This window comes from Panthera onca, chromosome A1, assembly GCF_046562875.1.
Source record: "Panthera onca isolate mPanOnc1 chromosome A1, mPanOnc1 haplotype 2, whole genome shotgun sequence".
Classification (NCBI taxonomy): domain Eukaryota; kingdom Metazoa; phylum Chordata; class Mammalia; order Carnivora; family Felidae; genus Panthera; species Panthera onca.
In genome coordinates, this window is record NC_138339.1 from 95,480,505 (window position 1) to 95,502,220 (window position 21,716).

General features: G+C 43.5%; 1 protein-coding gene across 1 annotated transcript in view; it reads right to left on the reverse strand.

The window, feature by feature from the left end:
* Positions 1 to 21,716, reverse strand: part of THBS4 (thrombospondin 4) — a 45,254-nt gene that overhangs the window by 7,582 nt on the left and 15,956 nt on the right. The window contains exons 3-15 of the mRNA XM_078448589.2: positions 19,902 to 20,149; positions 15,065 to 15,173; positions 14,600 to 14,682; positions 14,220 to 14,271; positions 13,794 to 14,005; positions 12,171 to 12,308; positions 9,676 to 9,744; positions 7,594 to 7,746; positions 4,576 to 4,680; positions 3,909 to 4,016; positions 3,496 to 3,655; positions 2,045 to 2,163; positions 1,110 to 1,162 (exon numbers count right to left, since the gene is read on the reverse strand). Coding sequence (XP_078304715.1) covers positions 1,110 to 1,162; positions 2,045 to 2,163; positions 3,496 to 3,655; positions 3,909 to 4,016; positions 4,576 to 4,680; positions 7,594 to 7,746; positions 9,676 to 9,744; positions 12,171 to 12,308; positions 13,794 to 14,005; positions 14,220 to 14,271; positions 14,600 to 14,682; positions 15,065 to 15,173; positions 19,902 to 20,149 — 1,609 coding nt within the window. The remainder of the gene's footprint in view (positions 1 to 1,109; positions 1,163 to 2,044; positions 2,164 to 3,495; positions 3,656 to 3,908; positions 4,017 to 4,575; positions 4,681 to 7,593; positions 7,747 to 9,675; positions 9,745 to 12,170; positions 12,309 to 13,793; positions 14,006 to 14,219; positions 14,272 to 14,599; positions 14,683 to 15,064; positions 15,174 to 19,901; positions 20,150 to 21,716) is intronic.

Sequence of the window (21,716 nt, forward strand, 5' to 3'; positions counted from 1 at the left end):
ACTTGAGCTTTTATTCTTACAGAACCTGCAAGGTGCATTTAATTCTCTCTACTTTGCAGATGAAGAAACTGAGACTGCATTGAGAAGTAGGATTAAGTGCACTTGGCTGACACATACTTTGCAGCAAGGACACTGAGCACAAGGACAGAAATGGGACTTTATGGCAGCTGTCCTTGCACAAGGTTGGGCTCAAGAACCACTGGGGATAGGGCCACCTCCCAGGGGTTGAGAAGGGAGGCCCTGCTTTGCCTTCCAGGGTCCTTTCCCTCTCTCATCCCTGTCCTGCCGCCCCGACAAGCATCCCTGATGGAGATGAAAGGGGACAGAGCCTGGGACCACAGGCGCCTCCAGGGCAGAGATACACTTGTCTGTGTTCTTGCTAATGTTGCTACAGCATCTGATCCAGCCCTGTGTCTTAATATAGGACTACATCGTGTGGGGCTAGACGGGTTGACAAAACTCATTTGCACAGGACAATACCACCAATAAAGGGACACAACACGAAAAAATTCCAAGGACAATGAAATAACAGTGATCTCTCAGCAAACTGACAGTTTCCTATTTTGGGATGATAGTGAAGCTTCCCTGAGCTGAAAGACTATAATAATAAAAGAGCTCATACCTACTGAGTGCTAGCTATGTAAGGGAAGCTGTGATGTGCACTCTTCGTAAATTAACTCCATCTTCACAACAGACCTGGCTACGTGCCATTGTCGTCCCCATTTTTCAGATGAGAAAACTGAGGCACAGAGATTTGATGACCTGCTTAAGGTTAGGTAGTTTGTAAGTGAAGGGGTTGGGATTTATCTAGCTGTGTATCATCCAGAGCCCGGGTCTGAAGCATGATGCTCTACTGCCTCTCCTGTGCTAGAATCTCACTTGCTGGAGTGCCTCGTGGCCCCTGCTGACACCGTCACCTGGCTATAGAGAACTTTCAAGGAAGTGCGGTGACCCTGGCCAGAGGCAGGGCTATTTTCCCACCCGTAGCTCAATCTCTCTCAATGTATTCAGAGAGATCCCAAAGCAAGGTGGCAGCAGAAAGCTCCGAAAGCTAAAATTCCCTCTAAATTTTTCATCGGGCCTTCATGCAGCTGAGAAATGTGCCCTACCTGTCCTGATTGGTATCACAGGAGTCCCCAACCAGGTCGTTATCCACATCAGACTGCAAAGAGAACAGAGCATGTAATTATTTATCCCTGGGCCTTCATGCACAGAACGTTCCAGAGAAGGCAGATCTGGCCCCTCACCACTGCATCTCAGGAAGTCTCTCTGGAATTGGGTTGGTGCAGAACTGCAAAAGGACAGCACCATATTGGTGTAGGCACAATGCTGAATTGTCAAAAAAGCCTTCCAAAATATCAAGCCACATGGCTGGGCTGCCTACACACCAGATGAGCTGATTGGAAAGGGCGCCGGGGCAGGATGGTGGCAGGTGGAGACGTGGAACTCTGGCACGGGTCTGAGGAGAGCCAGCCAAAGGCATGGGGACAAGGCAAACTGATTTGGCTTTGCTTCTGCATGTTGGAATTAAGCCAGAATGGGAGTGAGTCACAGAGGGCAACAATGACGCCCCTCTCTCAGGGCTTTAAAAATACATGACACATCATACCCAATTATCCAGACAGGAAGCAAGAAGGGAAACAACACGGCGCTAACTGAACTTCATCTGAAATGTCCAGACATAGGCTGTATAGGGGCTTGGGGACTAAAAGGGCACAGGCTCCCAAAGGTTAGTTTCCATGCTACATTTTCCTTCCAGCAAAAAGACTTGTTTTGGGCATCATTAAATTCCTACTACTAAGGCACTCTACATAGGCACTCTACAGCCCATGAGATTAGCCCAGAGGGCCTTAGGTCTCGTGAAGCGTTCTTCCTACCACCTCCAGACCTAAGGTGTGCAATTCTACCATGTCTGCTCTGGTAGGTAAGTGCAACAGCAAGGAGCTGAGCCAGTGTGCTCTGCTGTTTTTCTAGGCACCGGTCTTAAAGAATCTTCACATAGGGGAGCTCAGCTTAGAGTATGAGGCCCTCAAACGCTCCTCACCTGGTTAGGGTTACTGACATCAGGACAACTGTCACAGGCATCCCCCACGCCATCACCATCCCTGTCCCGTTGGTCACGATTGGGAACTTTTGGGCAGTTGTCCAGAATGTTTTTTATTCCTACAAGAAAGGAATGGTTCCCTGAGTCAGGTGAATACACAGATCTAGAAGACAGGCTTCAGGGTGCTAAGAGATCAAGCCTCTACCCAGGCCTGGGGTGAGGGACTTCTGTTGAGCTGTCCTCCAAGAGCCACTACCTTTCTCAGCACTTATCTGGATGTACCCTCAAAGGATGGATTCTGGGAGACTTAAAAATGAACAGCGATCTGAGGCATTTCTCCATGCAGTCAGAAGTTGTGCAAGATGTCAAGGACTATCATGTAACCAGACGAAAAGGTCATGAGGGCTAGGTGGGCCAGCCCTGGAGAGGGAGGACCTTGTGGCGATGTGAATAAAGACTGGGACCCAAGGGCTGGGCCCACCGTGCCCCCCCTCTTCCCAACTGTTGTCTATGTCCTGTCATGCAAGCAGCCTGTAATCAGTCATGGTGGGAGTGGTATTTATAGCATAGAAACTGGCAAATGCTACATCTTGGAGCTTTTTTTGGTTTGTTGAACTGGTTTACCAGCATACCACTGGATCTGATCATCAGTAGGGCTTGCAGAGGATGAGGTCATGTTTTAGGGAGGTGTGGATATTCTGGAGCCGTGTGTGTGTGTGTGTGTGTGGTGGGTGAGTAGGTGGAGGGCCGGGAGTGTATTTCTAAAGATTTTCCTTCAAGGCCCTTGTGATGTGAAATATTTTTCAAAAACTATCACATCCAGCCTATACTTTGATGATAGTCATCTATATGCTATGGAAGCTACACAGAAACAAATGTTCTGCCTCCCATCCTGAGAGGCTCCAGAGCTCAAACTGTGCTCTGGGGGTTGCCATTCACACAGCCCACACTAGAAGGCCTCTTCAGTGGAGCCTAGAGCTGGCCCACTCCTGCCTCCACACTCTTCCCAGAATAGGCAGGGGAAGGGCCCGTCTTCCGGGAGATGCCTGATTCTCCGCAGGAGGAGCCAGACCCAGAATCTGTAGTTTGTGACCCTGCTCAAGGCCCCCTCATGCAATTCTCTGCTCCCAGGAATCTCACAGGTGGGAAGTGGGGGTGGGGGAGATCTACTCTTTCTAGGAAGACACATGGCCTGCAAATACGCTGCTTGAAGTAATCCCCACAAAGTTTCTGGCAAAGATATAGAATTCCAGAAACGCCCAAGGTTATTAAATAGAGGAGTGGGCTATGGAGTCTCCTTCCATAGAAAGAGGTGGGCCAGACACAAGCTGCAGGAAACCACTCCATGTGGGAGGCCTTCTGAGTTAGCAATGCTATTTCTGCTCCTAACAGAGAACAAGGGCAAAAGGACACACGAGTCCCACATAAAAGACAAAGCAAGACAAGCCCACCATCTCCATCCATGTCATCATCACAGGCGTCTCCTTTTCCATCTCCATCAGTGTCTTTCTGGTCATTATTCAGGACATTCCGGCAGTTGTCACAGGCGTCCCCAAAGATATCTTTGTCACTGTTCCTTTGGTCCACATTGTGAGTCAGGACACAGTTATCCTAACGGATCAGAAGACCATTTAATCAGACTTTACTGAATCCCTCCAAGGTCTCCGGTCCTGCAGTGGATGCCAGCCAGCCCCACCCCATTGTCATGCGCTGTCAGAACTCAGGAGAGAGAGCCGCGATGCCAGGGGATCACAGGCATGGCAACTACCATGGGGAATGACTAATACAAATAGGGGACTTCGCAGGCTTTCTTCTGCATCCCTGGTATGTGGCAATTCATGCGCCCGGCTGGCAGAGCAAGTACCTGCTCATTCAGGATCCCGTCTCCGTCAGCGTCGTCGTCACAAGCATCTCCTATGCCATCTCTGTCTGCATCTTCTTGGCCAGAATTTGGCACATACTTGCAATTATCCTAAGGAGAAGAAACAAGAGCTCAGAGAAACATCTGCATCTGACTTTTTTTTCAGCTTTATTGATGTATACCTGGCAAAATTCTAATATATTTGAAGTGTACACTGTGATTATTTAATATACCTTTATGTTGTGAAAGGATTCCCACCATTGAGTTAACACATCCAACATCTCACTGGCTCTTTGTATGTGGGTGAGAACATTTAAGTTCTATCCTTTTAGCCAACTGCAGTTAGACAATACAGGGTTAACAACTATAGTCACCATGTTATACATTAGATCCTCAGGTTTATTCTTCTTATCCCTTCGTATCCCGTCTGTACCCTTTTATCAACCTCTCCGTATTTCCCCACCCCCATCTACATCTGTCTTAGGTCAGAAATGATTTCTAACCTCAAGACTGACTGTAGCCGCCTGACTTTCCTGTTGATGGCTGTTTGGCTACGTTTGACATGCAGCTACTTTCAAAATGCAGTTTTAAATGGAACCCTCCCCCATATAAGCTCTGGCTCTGGACAGCCCACAGCGAATGTGGTGTTTTTCTTGTGTGCCCTCCTTACCTTCTTGCAGTTCCTGGCAGAGCACGGCAGTTCTTCGTCGGGGTAACTGTCAATGTCCACATCCTTTCCGCAGATATAGCCATCGCCAGCCCAACCAATGCCACACTGTGAAGGGAAAGCGCAGGAGAAGTTCGGGAAACCAAGCCTGGGAGGAGGCAGGTGGCTGACAAGGGCCTCAGCTCTGACCCTGTGAATCCCTGCTAATCATATGTGCTTCCCCAGAGGGAGGGCCCAGAGCTACACCGCCTTGTTGGGTAGGATTTTAAAACTATTATTTTTTGAATAGTCTTATGAATCAAAAGGTACAAAGGGACATAGAACCAAGACTCCTCCCCATTCCTATTTTTTTTGGCTCAGGCCATCCATTATTATGTATACTTCCACAGATACAACATGCACAGACAAGCAAATACACGCATTCTTTTTCTTTTGACTCTTAACACAAATGACAGCACCTATATCCACTGTTCTGTACTTTATTTGGAGCTCTTTCCATATCACTCCATGTAGATCATGTCACTCTTTTTAGTGGTCACAGATATATCATACCCAAAGTGGTAGGCATGTGCCTTAATGAATTCAACCAGTCCTCTACTGATGGGTGTCTGGTTTTTAAAACATTTTTCTATTGCAAACAAGGCTACAACAGGTTACTCTAGTACATAGGTCATTCTGCACATGTACTGGTGTCTTAGTGTGGAATTCCTGGTTCAAAGGGTATTTGTAATTCAGAGTTACTGTTAACCTGTTCTCCACATGATTATTCAATTTCCTCTCCCAGCAGAAACGAATGCATGTGGCTTTTGTGCCACTTCCCTTATCATTCTTGAACTGCAGTCATATCTCTGATTTTAACAGTCTTCTAAATCAATTTCCATCAAAAGAGTAACCTTCCAAGGTGCTTTACCTTTATTCATGCCCTTTAGCAGAAGAAGATTCCCACAGGTCCAGGGCTGGGCCTGTGTGTTCTCTCCACCCCTGGAAAAGTCTACCCAAGTACCCTGTCGTCACCAGCCCTCACTTCATTGCCAGCATAAGAGGCATCAATAGTTATTCTGTATCAGACCCTACACCCATTGTCTCCAATCCTTACAATGACACTGCAAGGTCATTGTTACCCCATTGTAGGTGAGACAACTAGGCTATTGAGCAAGGATCGCTGGCAAACTGAAGACAAAAGAAGTTATTCAGTAAGTGGTGCCCTGGGCATGAGGTAGGACCTGGGGGTCCAGCCCAGGAACAGGACAGGCACCTGCAGAGGGGGAAGGCAGAACAGAGGAACGAACAGTGAGGAAGAGGACCTAGAAAAGGACAGGGAACCAGAAAGTCAGGGAGAGGACAGAGAGCCTGAGGAACAGAAGCAGGGTTTAGGGAAAAAGAACTTGACATGAATAAACATTAAATTTCCTGGCCTTGCTAATCAAAAGAAGGTGATTGAAGACCAGTGACTTCCTAAGCGGCAGCCTGCCTGTTCTCAATCATCCATGCTTTCCTTCTGCAACCGGGAATTTAGAAGGCAGGAGGCCAAAGACACTCCCGTAAGTGCCCCTATTTCCGTGCAGTTGCTTCAGCGGGCCTTCAGAAGGCCTGGAAAGCTTGGCCATGGGGTATGGTCCTTGACTCATTTTAATGAAAGAAAAAATTTCCTCTAGGAACAAATACATTTTTAATGACCCATTTTCTGGCAGATTAAATTATTTTAGTAGTCACACCAAGTGTATTAATCCTTTACCATCTGTTGTCGTGCCTTATTACAAATTCAAAAACATATTAAGAGCTCCATCACCCACCATCCCAGGGAAGTCATTAATTTGTTCACAGAAAATTAGGATTTAAACACAGATTTACACTCGCCTCTCAATGGTAATAAACATGCCCAGGCAACAGGAATTAGGCAAGTTGTGGAGTTTTTCCCTCTGACCCAGCCTGCTCCTTTGTCAGGACCTTGTTACAGACTATCTGTGCTGCCAGAGAGAATGCATGTTATTACATTTCTTCAACTTCATTCTAATTCTTCTCATTTCCAATATTTGAAAAGCGATATGCTCCCAGTAGAAAATTTTGTGAGCATAATGATAAAGAAGCCTAAGTTCAAGGTATAGACAAGAGAGAAAGCGTCTCCCAGAATCCATCCTGCAGCTCAGGAGTGACCGTCGTGAACCTGGGAGTCCCACAGTCTGAAGGGCCACCTGCCATGGGCCTGACTTACTGGGAAGCAGCTGAAGTGGCTGACTTCTCAGTGTCTAGAAGCCCTGAGGACTCTGGAGCCTGGGATTTAGGAGTGGGTGTCAGAAAGGGCCCTCTTCTTCACCAAGGGCCCGGCATGCACCCACCTGGCCCGAGACCCACGTCAATTCTCTTGCCAGCCAGCTCCTCCCCAGATGGGCTCCAGGGTTGGGTAATGCATAGGGAGAAGAGTGGCCATCCGCTGAGCTATTCCTGAATCTGGGTGCAGGTGGAGACAGAAAAGTGCCCTCTGTCCCCTCGCGTTCACTGGCAGGAGACAGGAGGGTTCTCTGAGAGTTGCAACAGCCTACCGCTTCCCTCCAACCTGCTTCCTGGAGCATCAGGCCAGGTTCTAAGGACAGCTAGAAAGGATGGCAGTATGCTAATACATTCCCCTAATAAATAGGGCGGTGGATGGGAGGGAGGGAGGGAAGGCGGCCCCTTCGCTTCTTGCCGCCCACTTCTTGGCCCTCCACAGAGGGTATCTACCACTCTGTGGGTAGATATCTACTCTGTGCTAGAGTGGAGGGAGGGCTCTACCACTGATGTGCCTGAGGGAATGGTGTTGACCCATGACTGACAGGGAGAGAAAAGGCAGCTGATGTTCGATGGACTTCACATTGCTCTCCGCGAACTCAGCTGACCCTGTTACTATAAAATTCTGTGTGTGTCTCAATTGAAATGTTTTCACTTCTGAGTACTTTTTACCTGGAAGCAAGGAGAAACTGGGGAGGGCTTGGTGTTTGAAATGGAAGAGGAAAAAAATCATTGAGCAGGTGACAGACAACTTACCACACATGTCACATCCCCTTGCCTCTCTTCAATGCACTGTGCATTCACACTGCAAGGATTCAGCTCAGGATTTCTGCAGCTCCTTTCGGTTTTGCATCCCCTTGTCTGATCACCAGTGTACCCCGGTTTGCAAGGCCCGCAGCGGTAAGATCCCTGCAAAGATCAGATGATGAGCTGGGGCTCAGAACTGTGAGCGAGGCGACTGCAGTTGTGTTTATTTTTGTAGGTACTCAGTGATGCCAAGATTTAGGGACACCCATGCCTGCCTCTCCGCCCATGTGTACATCTTGGAAGACTGTGTGAATGTTGAGGAAGACACCGCCAGCCTGGAAGCTGCAGTGAGCCACACGGACGTGAGGGAAGAGCAGGGAGGGCAGAAGAAGGCTAGAGTGAACCACCGTCACCAGGACTTGCCAGCTCTGCCGTGGAAGACAAAAGGGGAAGGGGCTGATGGCGCCAGTGAGGCCCTGGGAGGCAGAGAGCATTTATTCTCAGGACAAGGGAGACGGTTTGATTGAAAAGCATGTTAGGAAAAAACAAGGTTTTTTTTTTTAACTGTTCCTTTGGCTTTTTAAAAATGGAATGACAAAGAACAGTTGTACAGAGAAATGTCAATGGCTTTGCACGGAGAATTCTTGATGAGGTAGGCTCCGTGGAGAAGCCTGGCAAATGAGCTGTCAGCCCTGCTACAGCAGCCCTTCTACCGGCCGTGACTTTTTTTTAACAGCTTTACTGAGATGAAATTACATTTCATGAAAGACACCCATGTCACCTGTAGGGTTCAATGATTTCGGTCATTAACAACCTCTTACTGCCAACTCCAAAGGATGCTCTTCAGTGGTCTTCCTCGATCTACTGGCCTTACCGGATTGCTCCATTTGGTCGGTTCTCTCCTTTTCTTGGCTCTTGTTCTTTTTCCTTGGCCCATTTTTGAGGTTCTCCGGAGTTCTACTTTCTAGATGGTTCCAGCATCTAGTTTTCTTCCCCCAGGGTGACTTTAGTTATTACCTTTATGTCAGTGTCTCCCAAATCTCTATCTGCAGACTCACTGATAAGGGCCTGGTGAAAAGCTAAGAAGCAACAATCCCTATATATCCCTAGGTAGCCAAGTATGTGGATAGGAACACAGGCTGCAGCTGGAAGTCTTAGGAGAGGTGTGGTCTTGGCCCAGTTACTTTTCTGGAGTTGTTTCTTCAACTGTCAAACGGGAATAATAGTGCCTAGTGACATGGTTGTTGTGAGGACTAAAATAAGGGGCTTGATATTTATAAGATGTTTTTAAATTAAAAAAAATGTTTATTTTTCAGAGAGAGAGAGAGAGTGCAACAGAGCACAAGTGGAGGAGGGAGAGAGAGAGAGACACCCACAGAAATCCGAAACAGGCTCCGGGCTGTCAGCACAGAGCCTGATGGCAGGGCTTGAACTCACAAGCTGTGAGGTCATGACCTGAGCCGAAGTCGGACCCTTAACCAACTGAGCCACCCAGGCGCCCCTATAAAATGTTTTTACATACAAGCAAACTAGAGTAATTTTCCTAGGGACAAAGTTTGAAGCAGTCACAAATGGAATCAGCAGGTCTCTTGATGGTTACTGGGCCACACCTCTATCTCGGAATCAGTTGACAAGAACTTTCAGAAATAAAACCATATCTAAATATATACACTTTAGACCTCTTAAGAGCTAAGCATTTTAATACGAATGACTTTTGGAGAGATTTATAAAAATAATGAATACTATTTGGGGATTGTGTCATCACCAATAAAATGTATATTCTGAACTGTATAAACTAAGAAGTTCTTCATATTTTTAAAATAAAAGAATATTTTAAAAATATATTCTAAAAGCCCAACATTGCAACTATGATTAAAATACAGCAGCTAGAAAATTATTCTCATATAAAAATTACTTATAAAATTACTCTCACATGAAAGACTATTTTTCAACATAAACTTTTATCTTCATTTGCCAACCAAATATGTTGTACCCACCTGTTCTATGTGTGTTTGGGGTTATGATTTATAAACATATGATTGTATCAATAACTGGTCTGCTTTGATAACATCATCCATGAAAAATACTTACCAGAGTGTTAATACAGATAGAGTTGAGAACACATGCTCCGTTTTGACACTCATCAATGTCAGTGCAGACCTAGTACAGGAAAGTTTAAAGACATACTCCATTTAAGCAGAAGTGCAAATAAATTTTGCTTTGATATCTTTGGGTGAAGACATGGATTTCAGGTAAAATGGTAATAGGAGCGTCGCTTTAGCCACCTCCCTGTGTTTGTACCAATCTGAACTTGACCTAATTTCAAGTGATAGTTGCCGCCTTGGGATTTAAGGTTGTTCAGAAAACACAACTGGTATGATTCATCTGTTCCTGCAACCTTTTTACTCAGGAAAGGACTTCTATATCCTGTTTGGTACTAGATGTACTTCTGTATGAGGATTCCTAGCTTTCTTCAATTCTGGAAAATTCTCAGCTTCCCTCTGCTCCTACTCTTTCAATTCTTTCTTTGGAACTACCAATATAAGCCAATATTGGACTTTCTCATTAATTTCTCCTTTTGACTCTTAACCTCTTGTTCATATTTTCACATATCTTTATTTTTCTGTGCTGCATCCTGGATGATTTCCTTAGATGCACCTTCCATTCTATATATTCTCTGCTAGCTGTCTTGCCCACCTATTGAGTTTTTAATGTCAATGATTACATTTTTCACTGAGTAAGTTTAACCTGTTTTTCAAGGTTGCCTTTTATTTTTCACACTGCCCTATTTTTTTTTTTAAATTTTTTTTTAACGTTTATTTATTTTTGAGACAGAAAGAGACAGAGCATGAACAGGGGAGGGGCAGAGAGAGAGGGAGACACAGAATCTGAAATGGGCTCCAGGTTCTGAGCTGTCAGCATAGAGCCCGACGCGGGGCTCGAACCCACGGACCGTGAGATCATGACCTGAGCTGAAGTCGGACGCTTAACCGACTGAGCCACCCAGGCGCCCCAACACTGCCCTATTTTTAAATTATGATATCTATTCCTTCCTTGGCCTCTTTATCCTTTTGAACTGTTTTATATTTATCATGTATCCTCAGGGTAGCTTAAATCACCATTCACATAAATCACCATTTTTGTTTATGAACAAAATGTTTATGAACAACATACCTTTAGCGCCCTGTTTTTGCATGTTCTACTGGCACTGGGTTTCAGAGTCTCTGTTATGACTTTGACATTAGCCAGGGCCCTAGGGATTTTACTGCACCAGGGCTAATTTTTATGTTAATTTTCTGGCTTGTATTTCCATGTGGTATTAGTAACATAGATTTGAAGCTCATAACGGTATATGGCACAAACCTGGAGCTCTGACTTGTTGTGGGAAATATTCCTTTTTGTCAACCATGTCCCAAAGATGACATGAAGTTTCCTTGTTGATTTTGGGGGCTAGTAGTTTTCTCATCTCCTCGTAATGCATGGGTAGGGTTCATGGCTTTATGAAGGCATGGTAGGTCTTTCTAAAGGTCCAGGACTACATCTGCTATACCTACACAGGTGCTAAAACCCCTGATTCCCACTCCTAGGACTGATACCCAGCTCCTACCTCCCATAAGCATTAATTTGTTAAGTTTTAGCAAGGTGGCTCCTTCTACTTCAGTTGAGTCTACCATATTACTGGAAATCCACTGGGCACTGCTTCTTGCTCTCTTACACAAAGCACTGTCTATTTCATTTCGTCTATTTTCCTTGGTTTAGTCTTGGAGATTTTTGTCTTTAGAGGAGAGGATGAAAAACTTTGGGTCATTACTCTAATGGTTTCTTGTCACTCGTATATGTCCAGCTTGCCTCCTTTTTCTAGTCTTAAAAAATGATGCCCTCTAGAATCCTTTGATAGGCAGCTAGGAAATAATGAACCCTTGCCCTTCTTCAAACCTAATAATTTCCCTAAGGTAGTAAAATATATTTATAGACCAACCACTTTTAAGGGCTGAAGACATCAAAAAGAATTTCACAGTCAGTCAGTTAAATAATGGCCAGGATATAGTAGAACATTTGGAAATAAATGGAGACTGTCACAAAGTGCTCAAGTGCTTTATGGCAGTTTATAGCTTATATAAGAAGAAGGGGGGTTTCCTCAGGGGATTATTTCTACTCTTGAAATCCTCTCATCTCTAAAACAGCTTCTTATCAGCAACAATGACTCTATAAAAGTGACCTAATTTTTCAAAGCTTTTATTTGCTTCCTTGATTCTCAAGTTATTCTGCAGGACAAAACGTTCAATGGCTAACAGAAGAAGTCTGACATCATACCACATATTTAGTATTACCCCACTCATTGTTTTCCTAGTGATACTCTATTATCCTGATTTGATAGTTTCCTCCCTACTAGATATTATGAACATCTATACTCAGAAATGAGTTGGAAAACTTCCCTATTTGTCCTTTGTGCACCATGACATTCCACATGGCATTGGCTGTTCAAGGAGGTAAAGGGTTATAATGAAAGAGGTGAGAACAAACCCAAGGTTTTCTGTTGGTAATTAAGATAAAAAATGAGTAGAAAGACCGTAACTTCAGCCCACCTGCTTGTTTGACTTGGCAAAACTGATCCCAACACCCTGCACCATGGGCCCTGTGAAGCCCATGGGGCACGCATCACATCTGAAGCCGGGAGCCAAGTTCACACAGCGCACACCTGGGTAGCAGGGATGGTATTTGCACTGGAAACAAAAAAACCCAAAGTCTTTAGCCACATGGAGAAAACACACACTCTCATTCATCTATTTGTACATGCTTATCTACTTAACTGTCCATTTCTTGGTGACCAAGATGGTAAAAGGATATAAAGGCTTCGAATTTCATAGTTATAGACGGAATCTCAGACACACACAGTATAAGGCTGACTTCTAGTGGGCTTTGCTGTATTACAAATAATGGCATGGCCAAGTGGAAAAGGTCCTTAACGATAATCAGTCTACCTCCCAGTGTAAATTCTCTGATATTCTACCTTGTAATTTAAAATCACCATGGAAGGACAGTGTTCCTGGACTGCCTGTCAGGTGGCTGTTAGGTGAATCCAAATGCATTACTAAACCAAATTCTCAAATGAAAAAATCTCAAGAAGACAAGGCCAGGGTAGCTGTTGCTTTTTTCAACAAGATGTGATCTATTAGGGTCTGTGCCTGCCTTCATGCCCTATAGAGTCCACGGATGTTCCAAGGCTCTTGGTAGTCTAGGAGATTGGTTCTGATTTTTTTTTTAACCGCTTCAACTAATGTAAAAAACATGACCACTTCCTGCCCTTTCAAAAGGAGGAAAATTCCAGCTCACAGATAAAAACCAGATGCAGTTCTGTGAAACATGTACAGACGTCTCTCCAAGTGAGGGATTACTACAGACCATCTTAATTGCTTACTACCTGGGAAAGTAATCAGCTGAGTGCTACCATGAGCCTGAAGGAGCTGTGTGTGTGTGTGTGTGTGTGCGCGCGCGCACACACACCTAACCTCTTTGCAGGCACCGTTCTTTCTCCTTCTAGTCCTCCTCTGGCTTGGTGGGAGGGGAAAGGCATATTCTGGTGGCGGCCTTGCTACCTACTGTGAACACTGCTTTGGGACTGGACTAAAGACTGGCTAACCACAGTCTTGAAACAATCTCCTTTAGAGGCTTTTGCAAGCCGGCCAAACAGCCTGTGTTTGCTGTATGTCCTTCTGGCTCCATCCCTCAGCACTTTTGGTTACTCACAGGTTATAGGATCTCCTCAACAGGCTTTGCTGGTCTGAGATTCCCCTCTGCACATCTAACCTGAAGAAATTAGTTGCAACCCCTGAAATATACCCTCACACAGATATTCCCCCTCCCGTGTTTGCAGAAGTGTAGAAAAATCCAAACTGTAACAATGACTACATGAGAGAAATAATCGATGCTGGGGTACAAATCTCAGCATTATAGTGACATGGCCCAGCAGAACAGCCGGGAACACAGAGAGGAGATATTACAAACAGAGCCACAATCAGGTGTCATGCCTCCTTCATCCTGCTGCTCATGGTCTTGTGCTCGCTAAGGATTCACGAGGGAGAGTATTTATGTCACCTGGAGAACAGCCCATGTCATCCCAGCATCATCAACCTGGCTTCCTTTTCCATAAGCTGTAGGGTGTACAAGATACTTAGGGAGCCCCTGTCCCGGGGAAGCTGAACTTTTACCTCATCAATATCAGAACAGGTGATCCCATTTCCTGTGTAGCCCTCGGGGCAGGGCCCACACTGAAAGCCATCTCTGGTGTCAGTACATCGGACACCGCGGAAACAGGAGTTAGAATCACAGCGGCGCACTGGGGGTGTCGAGGATGTCATGGGCGCTGGGGATGCAGGGGGCACCAGCGTGTTTGGGGTTGGAGACTGAAAGCTCAGTGGACCTAGAGGAAAACCAATAATCCGCAGACTTTTTGACCACCAGAAAAACGTAGCTGATTCAAAATGCTATTTGATTTTCCAATGAACTTCCCTTCCCTCCAACTCTGTGCCAAACCTCCAGAAACCATAGTCGGTGTAGCCTCACTCCATGGCCCTTCATCAATCCTCACCTGCTCGTCCAACTCAGGATGAAGCAGTTACTAGAACAGCACTTACCGCAAGCCTGGCACTCAGCTATGGTATTTCGCAAAAATGATGTTTCCTTGACCTTTAGAAATGGGAAGGGAAAAACAGGATGGAAAAGGAGTATCTGATATAGAATCCAGGAATGAAAGAATCCATGTGTAGCAATCTAGTAAACACTTCTTAAGGTAGTGCTAATGTAGCCTTTGATGGCTCCAAGGAGAGCCATCACATACCTGTCCCCCACTTCCAGAGCCCTTCGAACAGACCTCTGGGGTAGTGGGCCACATGGGGCCACCTGAGGTCTGCCTCCAGGTCCATCTCCCTGCCCCTGCTGCCTCAGCAGCTCCACTAGCTCGTATGATGAGCTTCTTTGACAGGACTAGGGATTTTCCATGCTGTGGCCTTGTTACCTGCTGTCTCAGAAGATCCTTCACCTCTCCCAGGAGCTGGTTGAGTTGGGTCATTTGCCCCAAGAACTGCCGATTAAAGTCTCCTGTAGCAATAGCAAAAGGCAAGGAGCATTCAGCCACTAACAGACATTTCTACCATGGCTCAAAAGCAAATGGTTTCCCAGAGAATCATCATGACAAAAACCCGAGGAGAGGAATTTAACTTGGGGTAATTCATCTAATTCACCTAAAAAAAAATGATAATGATGCCATTGGCTGTTAGCCTAAATTCATGAGTTATAAAAATAAAAGCACAATGGAAATATTTCTTGTCCCGCTCTTTGGCACAAGAGCCTGATTTCTGTAGACACATCCTGTACCTGTGCTCTACTGAAGTTCACCTTTCAGTGATGGGAGCCAGCCCACTTGGGGGCTCAGGGTTTATCTGTACTGATGAAGGTGTGCAAATTGCCCAAGAGCCCATACCTGTGCTTGTGGTGGCCAGTGGCTCACTCTGCTGTAGGAAGCAGTCTTGCAGGCTGGCCACCTGGAACAGTGAGCCCCTCACCACCAGCTTCAGCTCTTCCAAGGAATCCTGGAAGAAATCACATTCATACCACACATTGCTGACACTGTTAAAAAACCAATGTGCTTGCATACTCACATAATTTTCATAACAGAGTTAGTAGCCCTGTATACTTAGACTCTGACAGCTTGCATAATTTTGTGGGTTTGATTTTTCCTAAAACCTGCCAGCCCTATCCTTCTGACTGAAGCAAATATGGAAGTAGCCAATAACCTAGGAAAATGCTGGCATCCAACTTGGCCTGAGGGTTCATCAAGGTGTCTCTGAGAAGAGGAAAGGCTTTTGCTTTCATGGTAAACAAGCTATTTTGTGGCAGACACCTCTTAAGAATTGTCTGGAATTTAGTTATGGAGTTTAGACTGTAATAAATAAGACACTGATCTCAATTTTAAACGCTATTGTTTTTAGGATGTCTCGGCTCCAGGTTTTAGCAAAGACCCTGATTTCCTTGGGCTAGGAGAATGAATAAACAGTATACTCTCTGATTATCAGGTAGTTGGAATCATACTTTCACATTATTGGTTGATATCAATCATTCTAGTCACAAAGTCAATTTCCTCACCTCTTTATAATTTTTAATCTACTCATTATTGTATACTTGTGACAGAAAAAGTTTATGTTAACTGCCAGTGTAAAGTTATCATCCTTATTTTATTATTATTTTTTAAATTTACATCCAAATTACTTAGCATATAGTGCAACAATGATTTCAGGAGTAGATTCCTTAATGCCCCTTGGCCATTTAGCCCACCCCCCTCCCACAACCCCTCCTGTAACCCTCAGTTTGTTCTCCATATTTATGAGTCTCTTCTGTTTTGTCCCCCTCCCTGTTTTTATATTATTTTTGTTTCCCTTCCCTTATGTTCATCTGTTTTGTCTCTTCAAGTCCTCATATGAGTGAAGTCATATGATATTTGTCTTTCTCTAATTTCACGTAGCATAATACCCTCCAGTTCCATCCACGTAGTTGCAAATGGCAAGATTTCATTCTTTTTGATTGCTGAGTAATACTCTATTGTATATATATATATCACATCTTCTTTATCCATTCATCCATCGATGGACATTTGGGCTCTTTCCATACTTTGGCTATTGCTGATAGTGCTGCTATAAACATGGGGGTGTATGTGTCCCTTCGAAACAGCACACCTGTATCCCGTGGATAAATGCCTAGTAGTGCAATTGCTGGGTCGTAGGGTAGTTCTATTTTTAGTCTTTTGAGGAACCTCCATACTGTTTTCCAGAGTGGCTGTACAAGCTTGCATTCCCATATCATCCTTATTTTAAAAATGAGGATGTTCTTCCAATGGAAAAAAGACAGTCTCTTTAACAAATGGTGCTGGGAGAACTGGACAGCAACATGCAGAAGGTTGAAACTAGACCACTTTCTCACACCATTCACAAAAATAAACTCAAAATGGATAAAGGACCTGAATGTGAGCCAGGAAACCATCAAAACCCTAGAGGAGAAAGCAGGAAAAGACCTCTCCGACCTCAGCCGTAGCAATTTCTTACTCGACACATCCCCAAAGGCAAGGGAATTAAAAGCAAAAGTGAATTACTGGGACCTTATGAAGATAAAAAGCTTCTGCACAGCAAAGGAAACAACCAACAAAACTAAAAGGCAACCAGCGGAATGGGAAAAGATATTTGCAAATGACATATCGGACAAAGGGCTAGTATCCAAAATCTATAAAGAGCTCACCAAACTCCACACCCGAAAAACAAATAACCCAGTGAAGAAATGGGCAGAAAACATGAATAGACACTTCTCTAAAGAAGACATCTGGATGGCCAACAGGCACATGAAAAGATGTTCAACGTCGCTCCTTATCAGGGAAATACAAATCAAAACCACACTCAGATATCACCTCACGCCAGTCAGAGTGGCCAAAATGAACAAATCGGGAGACTATAGATGCTGGCGAGGATGTGGAGAAACGGGAACCCTCTTGCACTGTTGGTGGGAATGCAAATTGGTGCAGCCACTCTGGAAAGCAGTGTGGAGGTTCCTCAGAAAATTAAAAATAGACCTACCCTATGACCCAGCAATAGCACTGCTAGGAATTTATCCAAGGGATACAGGAGTACTGATGCATAGGGGCACTTGTACCCCAATGTTTATAGCAGCACTCTCAACAATAGCCAAATTATGGAAAGAGCCTAAATGTCCATCAACTGATGAATGGATAAAGAAATTGTGGTTTATATACACAATGGAATACTACGTGGCAATGAGAAAGAATGAAATATGGCCTTTTGTAGCAACGTGGATGGAACTGGAGAGTGTGATGCTAAGTGAAATAAGCCATACAGAGAAAGACAGATACCATATGGTTTCACTCTTATGTGGATCCTGAGAAACTTAACAGAAACCCATGGGGGAGGGGAAGGAAAAAAAAAAAAAAAAAGAGGTTAGAGTGGGAGAGAGCCAAAGCATAAGAGACTGTTAAAAACTGAGAACAAACTGAGGGTTGATGGGGGGTGGGAGGGAGGGGAGGGTGGGTGATGGGTATTGAGGAGGGCACCTTTTGGGATGAGCACTGGGTGTTGTATGGAAACCAGTTTGACAATAAATTTCATATATTAAAAAAAAAAATGAGGATGTTCATATGTGAAATTTAAGACACAAAACAGATGAACATATAGGACGGTGGGAGAGAGCAGAGAGGAAAGCAAATCACAAGAGACTCTTAACAACAGAGAACTGAGGGTTGATGGAGGGAGGTGGGTGGGGATGGGCTAGATGGACGATGGGTATTGAGGAGGGCACTTGCGATAATGAGCACTGTGTGATGTATGTAAGGAATGAATCACTGAATTCTACTCCTGAAACCAATACTGCACTGTATGTTGATTAAAATTTAAATTAAAAAATATGTAAGTAATAAAGAAATAAAACAAGGACACTAAGTATTTTCAGAGTAGTTCTGTTTTCTAATTTTGCTAAGTTAATACGCAACACATGCTATATAACAGATATTGTTTTGGACATCAGGCTATAAGCTCTATGGAGGCAGGGCCATGACTGTTTTGCCCACAATGCTTTCCTTAACGCCTAGAATATGCCTATTTGTTAGCTGACTGAATAAATAAGAAGGTGACTATGAAGACAGAATACTGTAGTCTTTGATAGTCTAAGGATTTAGAACTTTTGGAAAAATTCCAATGAGTTTAGTTTCTGACGACCTTGACATGGCTGACTCCTGGCTTTTAGAAATTGACTTATTTAGTGGTACACACTAAATTCTGAAATGGTCAGTGACACAATCTGTGACTGTCATTCTGATTATTTGGGCTACTTTGGGGATTCAGAAATAAAGTTTTGCATATCTCTCTATTCACTATTTTTTTCTCTATATAAAAATCTATACTAAGTCTATTTGTGTTTTTCTCTTTTTCTGCAAAAACAAAAGAACCCTTGCATTTTAGCTTTCTTGAAGTTTCTGCTTGAAAATGCTTCCTATTCTCCAAACACAAAATTCCAGTATCAGATTCATTGTTTTTATATTATTATGTAAAACTTCTCAGCATTCTTAGTTGTAATGGAAATTATTGCTTATACCCAGTCTCTTTGTACAAAGGGATCAGAGCAGCTTGTAACTAAAGCACATACAATAAAATAAAGTAGAAATGGAAATGAAGATTGAGACACAGAAGATAACATTATGGGCCGTAACAGATGAACACAGTTACTGATTTTGGCATTGACTTCTACATCAATGGAAGGTAAAATTCAAGAACTATGACCAGTTATAATACATGGGAAGGACAAAGAATGCTAGTTCTTTATAGGAAACACATTATTTCCTGGCACAAAAATTTAAAAGCAATATATGTGGCAATTTCTAGGGGAGGTGCCATGATATAATAAAAAATACCATCAACATATCATAAAACAGAAAAGGGGTGAAGAGACTTTTAAGGCCTCATGGAGCTAAGTTGGCAGTAAGGTCTTTTTTGCTAGGATTGCTCTAATAAGACACATGAAAAATGTTGTTCCTAGTGCTTGGAGTTTCCAATCATTCTTTTTCGCTTTCATTAAAAACAGTAAAATTATAGAAAAATTTAAAATAGATCATCCTATTGCTCTAAGATTTTGTTTTTGTTTTACGTAATCTCTAGGCCCAATGTGGAGGTCAAACTCAGGAACCCACAATCAAGAGCCGCATGTTCTACCAACTGAGCCAGTCAGGGGCCCCTCTAAGATTGTTCTTTAAATTTTTGCTTTTCCTTTCCAACTTCAGAGGCTCTCAATTTTAGCTTCTGATTAGAATCAGTATTATTATTATTATTTAAAAAAAATTTTTTTTAAGGTTTATTTATTTTTGAGACAGAGAGAGACAGAGCATGAACAGGGGAGGAGCAGAGAGAGAGGGAGACACAGAATCTGAAATGGGCTCCAGGCTCTGAGCTGTCAGCACAGAGCCTGACGCAGAGCTCGAACTCACGGACCGTGAGATCATGACCTGAGCCGAAGTTGGATGCTTAACCGACCAAGCCACCCAGGCACCCCTAGAATCAGTATTATTAAAAATACTTAGGCCTAGGCACCACCTCTACAGAATTTAATTCAATTTGCCTTGAGCCTAGGCCCTCTTTCAATAGGTTTTTAAGTTCTACAGGTAATGCTAATTATGCATCCAGAATGAGACCCACACATGACCTCAGCATACTCCTCTGCATTCCCTGAGCCTGGGCTCTTTCCACTTTGGAGAATGGCTTATGGGTTTCTACCTGTGCCTTCCTCTGGAAGGTCCTTAATTCAATGGACTCAGGACTCTGGGAAGAGCCGGAAAAGGCTCTGGGGAGATTGTGAACAGAATCCACTTGGGTGCAATCCATGTAGAGCTCTACAGAGCCAGTCCCTCGCCGCAAGTTGGTGAGTCTCAGGAGGACCCTGTGCCGCCTGCCATCAGCCAGATGCAGGTTGTTGAAAACCACCAAATGAATCCTCCCATCGTTCTTCAGGTAACGGAGTACAGCTGGAACCAAGCACATATCAACCAAGGATGAGAAAAGGATGAGAAAGGGCAAGTCTCTGGTAAACAGCCTGTAGGTCACAAGGCTGGGTTACTAGAAAGAATGCAAGCAAGTTGGAACCATAAATATTCAACACATTGTGTGCCAGGCATTATTCTAGACACTTGTAACCCACTCTGTTGTTGAGGATGCTTTGTGCTCATGGAAAGACAGACACTAAGTAGCACATCTGAAAACAATTTCAGACAGTGATAAGTACAATAAACAAGCAGAATCCATCAAAAGTCAATTGAAATCCAAATAAGCTCCTGAACGCATAAATCCATTAATTCACCAATTCATTTATTAAGAACTACAATGGAGCTGGGTGCCGCCCTTAGTTGCTTTCAACACTTAATTTCTATTCACTGCAACCCTATCAAAGTGGAATAACTCCAGATGACAAAAGTGAACGTCAGGTAAGTGAAGGAACTTACACAAGGACACCTAAGTGGCAAGACTAGAATTTGAAACTGAGAGGAGGGCACCTGTTGGGATGAGCACTGGGTGTTGTATGGAAGCCAATTTGACAATAAATTTCATATATTGAAAAAAAAAAAGTAAAAAAAAAAAAAAGAAACTGAGTGGTTTATTTCATGACTAAAGGAATGTGAACTATGGCTAGGCCTTTGTAAACATATATTGAATGGAGTATTATCTGTCATACTGTCCCTCTGCAACCCATCTTCAATTTAACAATGCTCAGAAAACCTAAGGTATCCATGGTTGCAAAAGAAGGACTAAGAAGAAGATCTACTATCTTATTTTCTGTTTGATTTTTTCTTTTTTTATGTAGGTAGCTATCTATTCACATATATCCTTAAGCTCAAGCATTTCCACTTCTTGTTAAATAAAAATTCTTACAAACTTTAAGATTCTGGTTTTCTGTCTTGCTTTTTACTCCATTACTTTCTTGAATTTATTGAGCCCTGAGCTGAAATCTGTTCAGCTGAGCCTTTGGGAGTTAAAGCCCATCGGGTGAGGTTTGCTCTAAGGACCCAAGTTTGGTCTTGGGAGCAAACCGATTTGCTTCTAAGGGCTTAGTGAGTCGACCCAAGAACACCTCCAAATTCATCCATAGGTACCATTGCCAAACTACAGTTCGTTGCCAGAAATAATCATTTCAGGAATATGTAAGAAACATTTGGTACAACATATATGCATAAAAAGAGAGGGTGCACTAGCTACTTTAATTTTAGTGTAATCATGAAATGGAATACTATGGAATAGGCACACATTAAAAACACAGACAGAGTCCTGGTATTTTGTGGAGTGAGAAACGCGTTGAGTCACAGTATAATTTCGTTCAGAAAAAAATATACAGAAATTTAGAAGGAAATATGTCAACTTTAATACGGTCATTGGTGGGTGCTTGGATGATGTTTTCCTCTTGCTCATCCTCATTGTCTAATTTTTTTCACAAGAAACATGCGTTATAGTATACAAAAAAAAATTAAGAAGAAGTGAATTACGTACATATACCCAGACTGTGCTGCTGTCAAGCTGTATGATTTGTAGCAAGTAACTTGG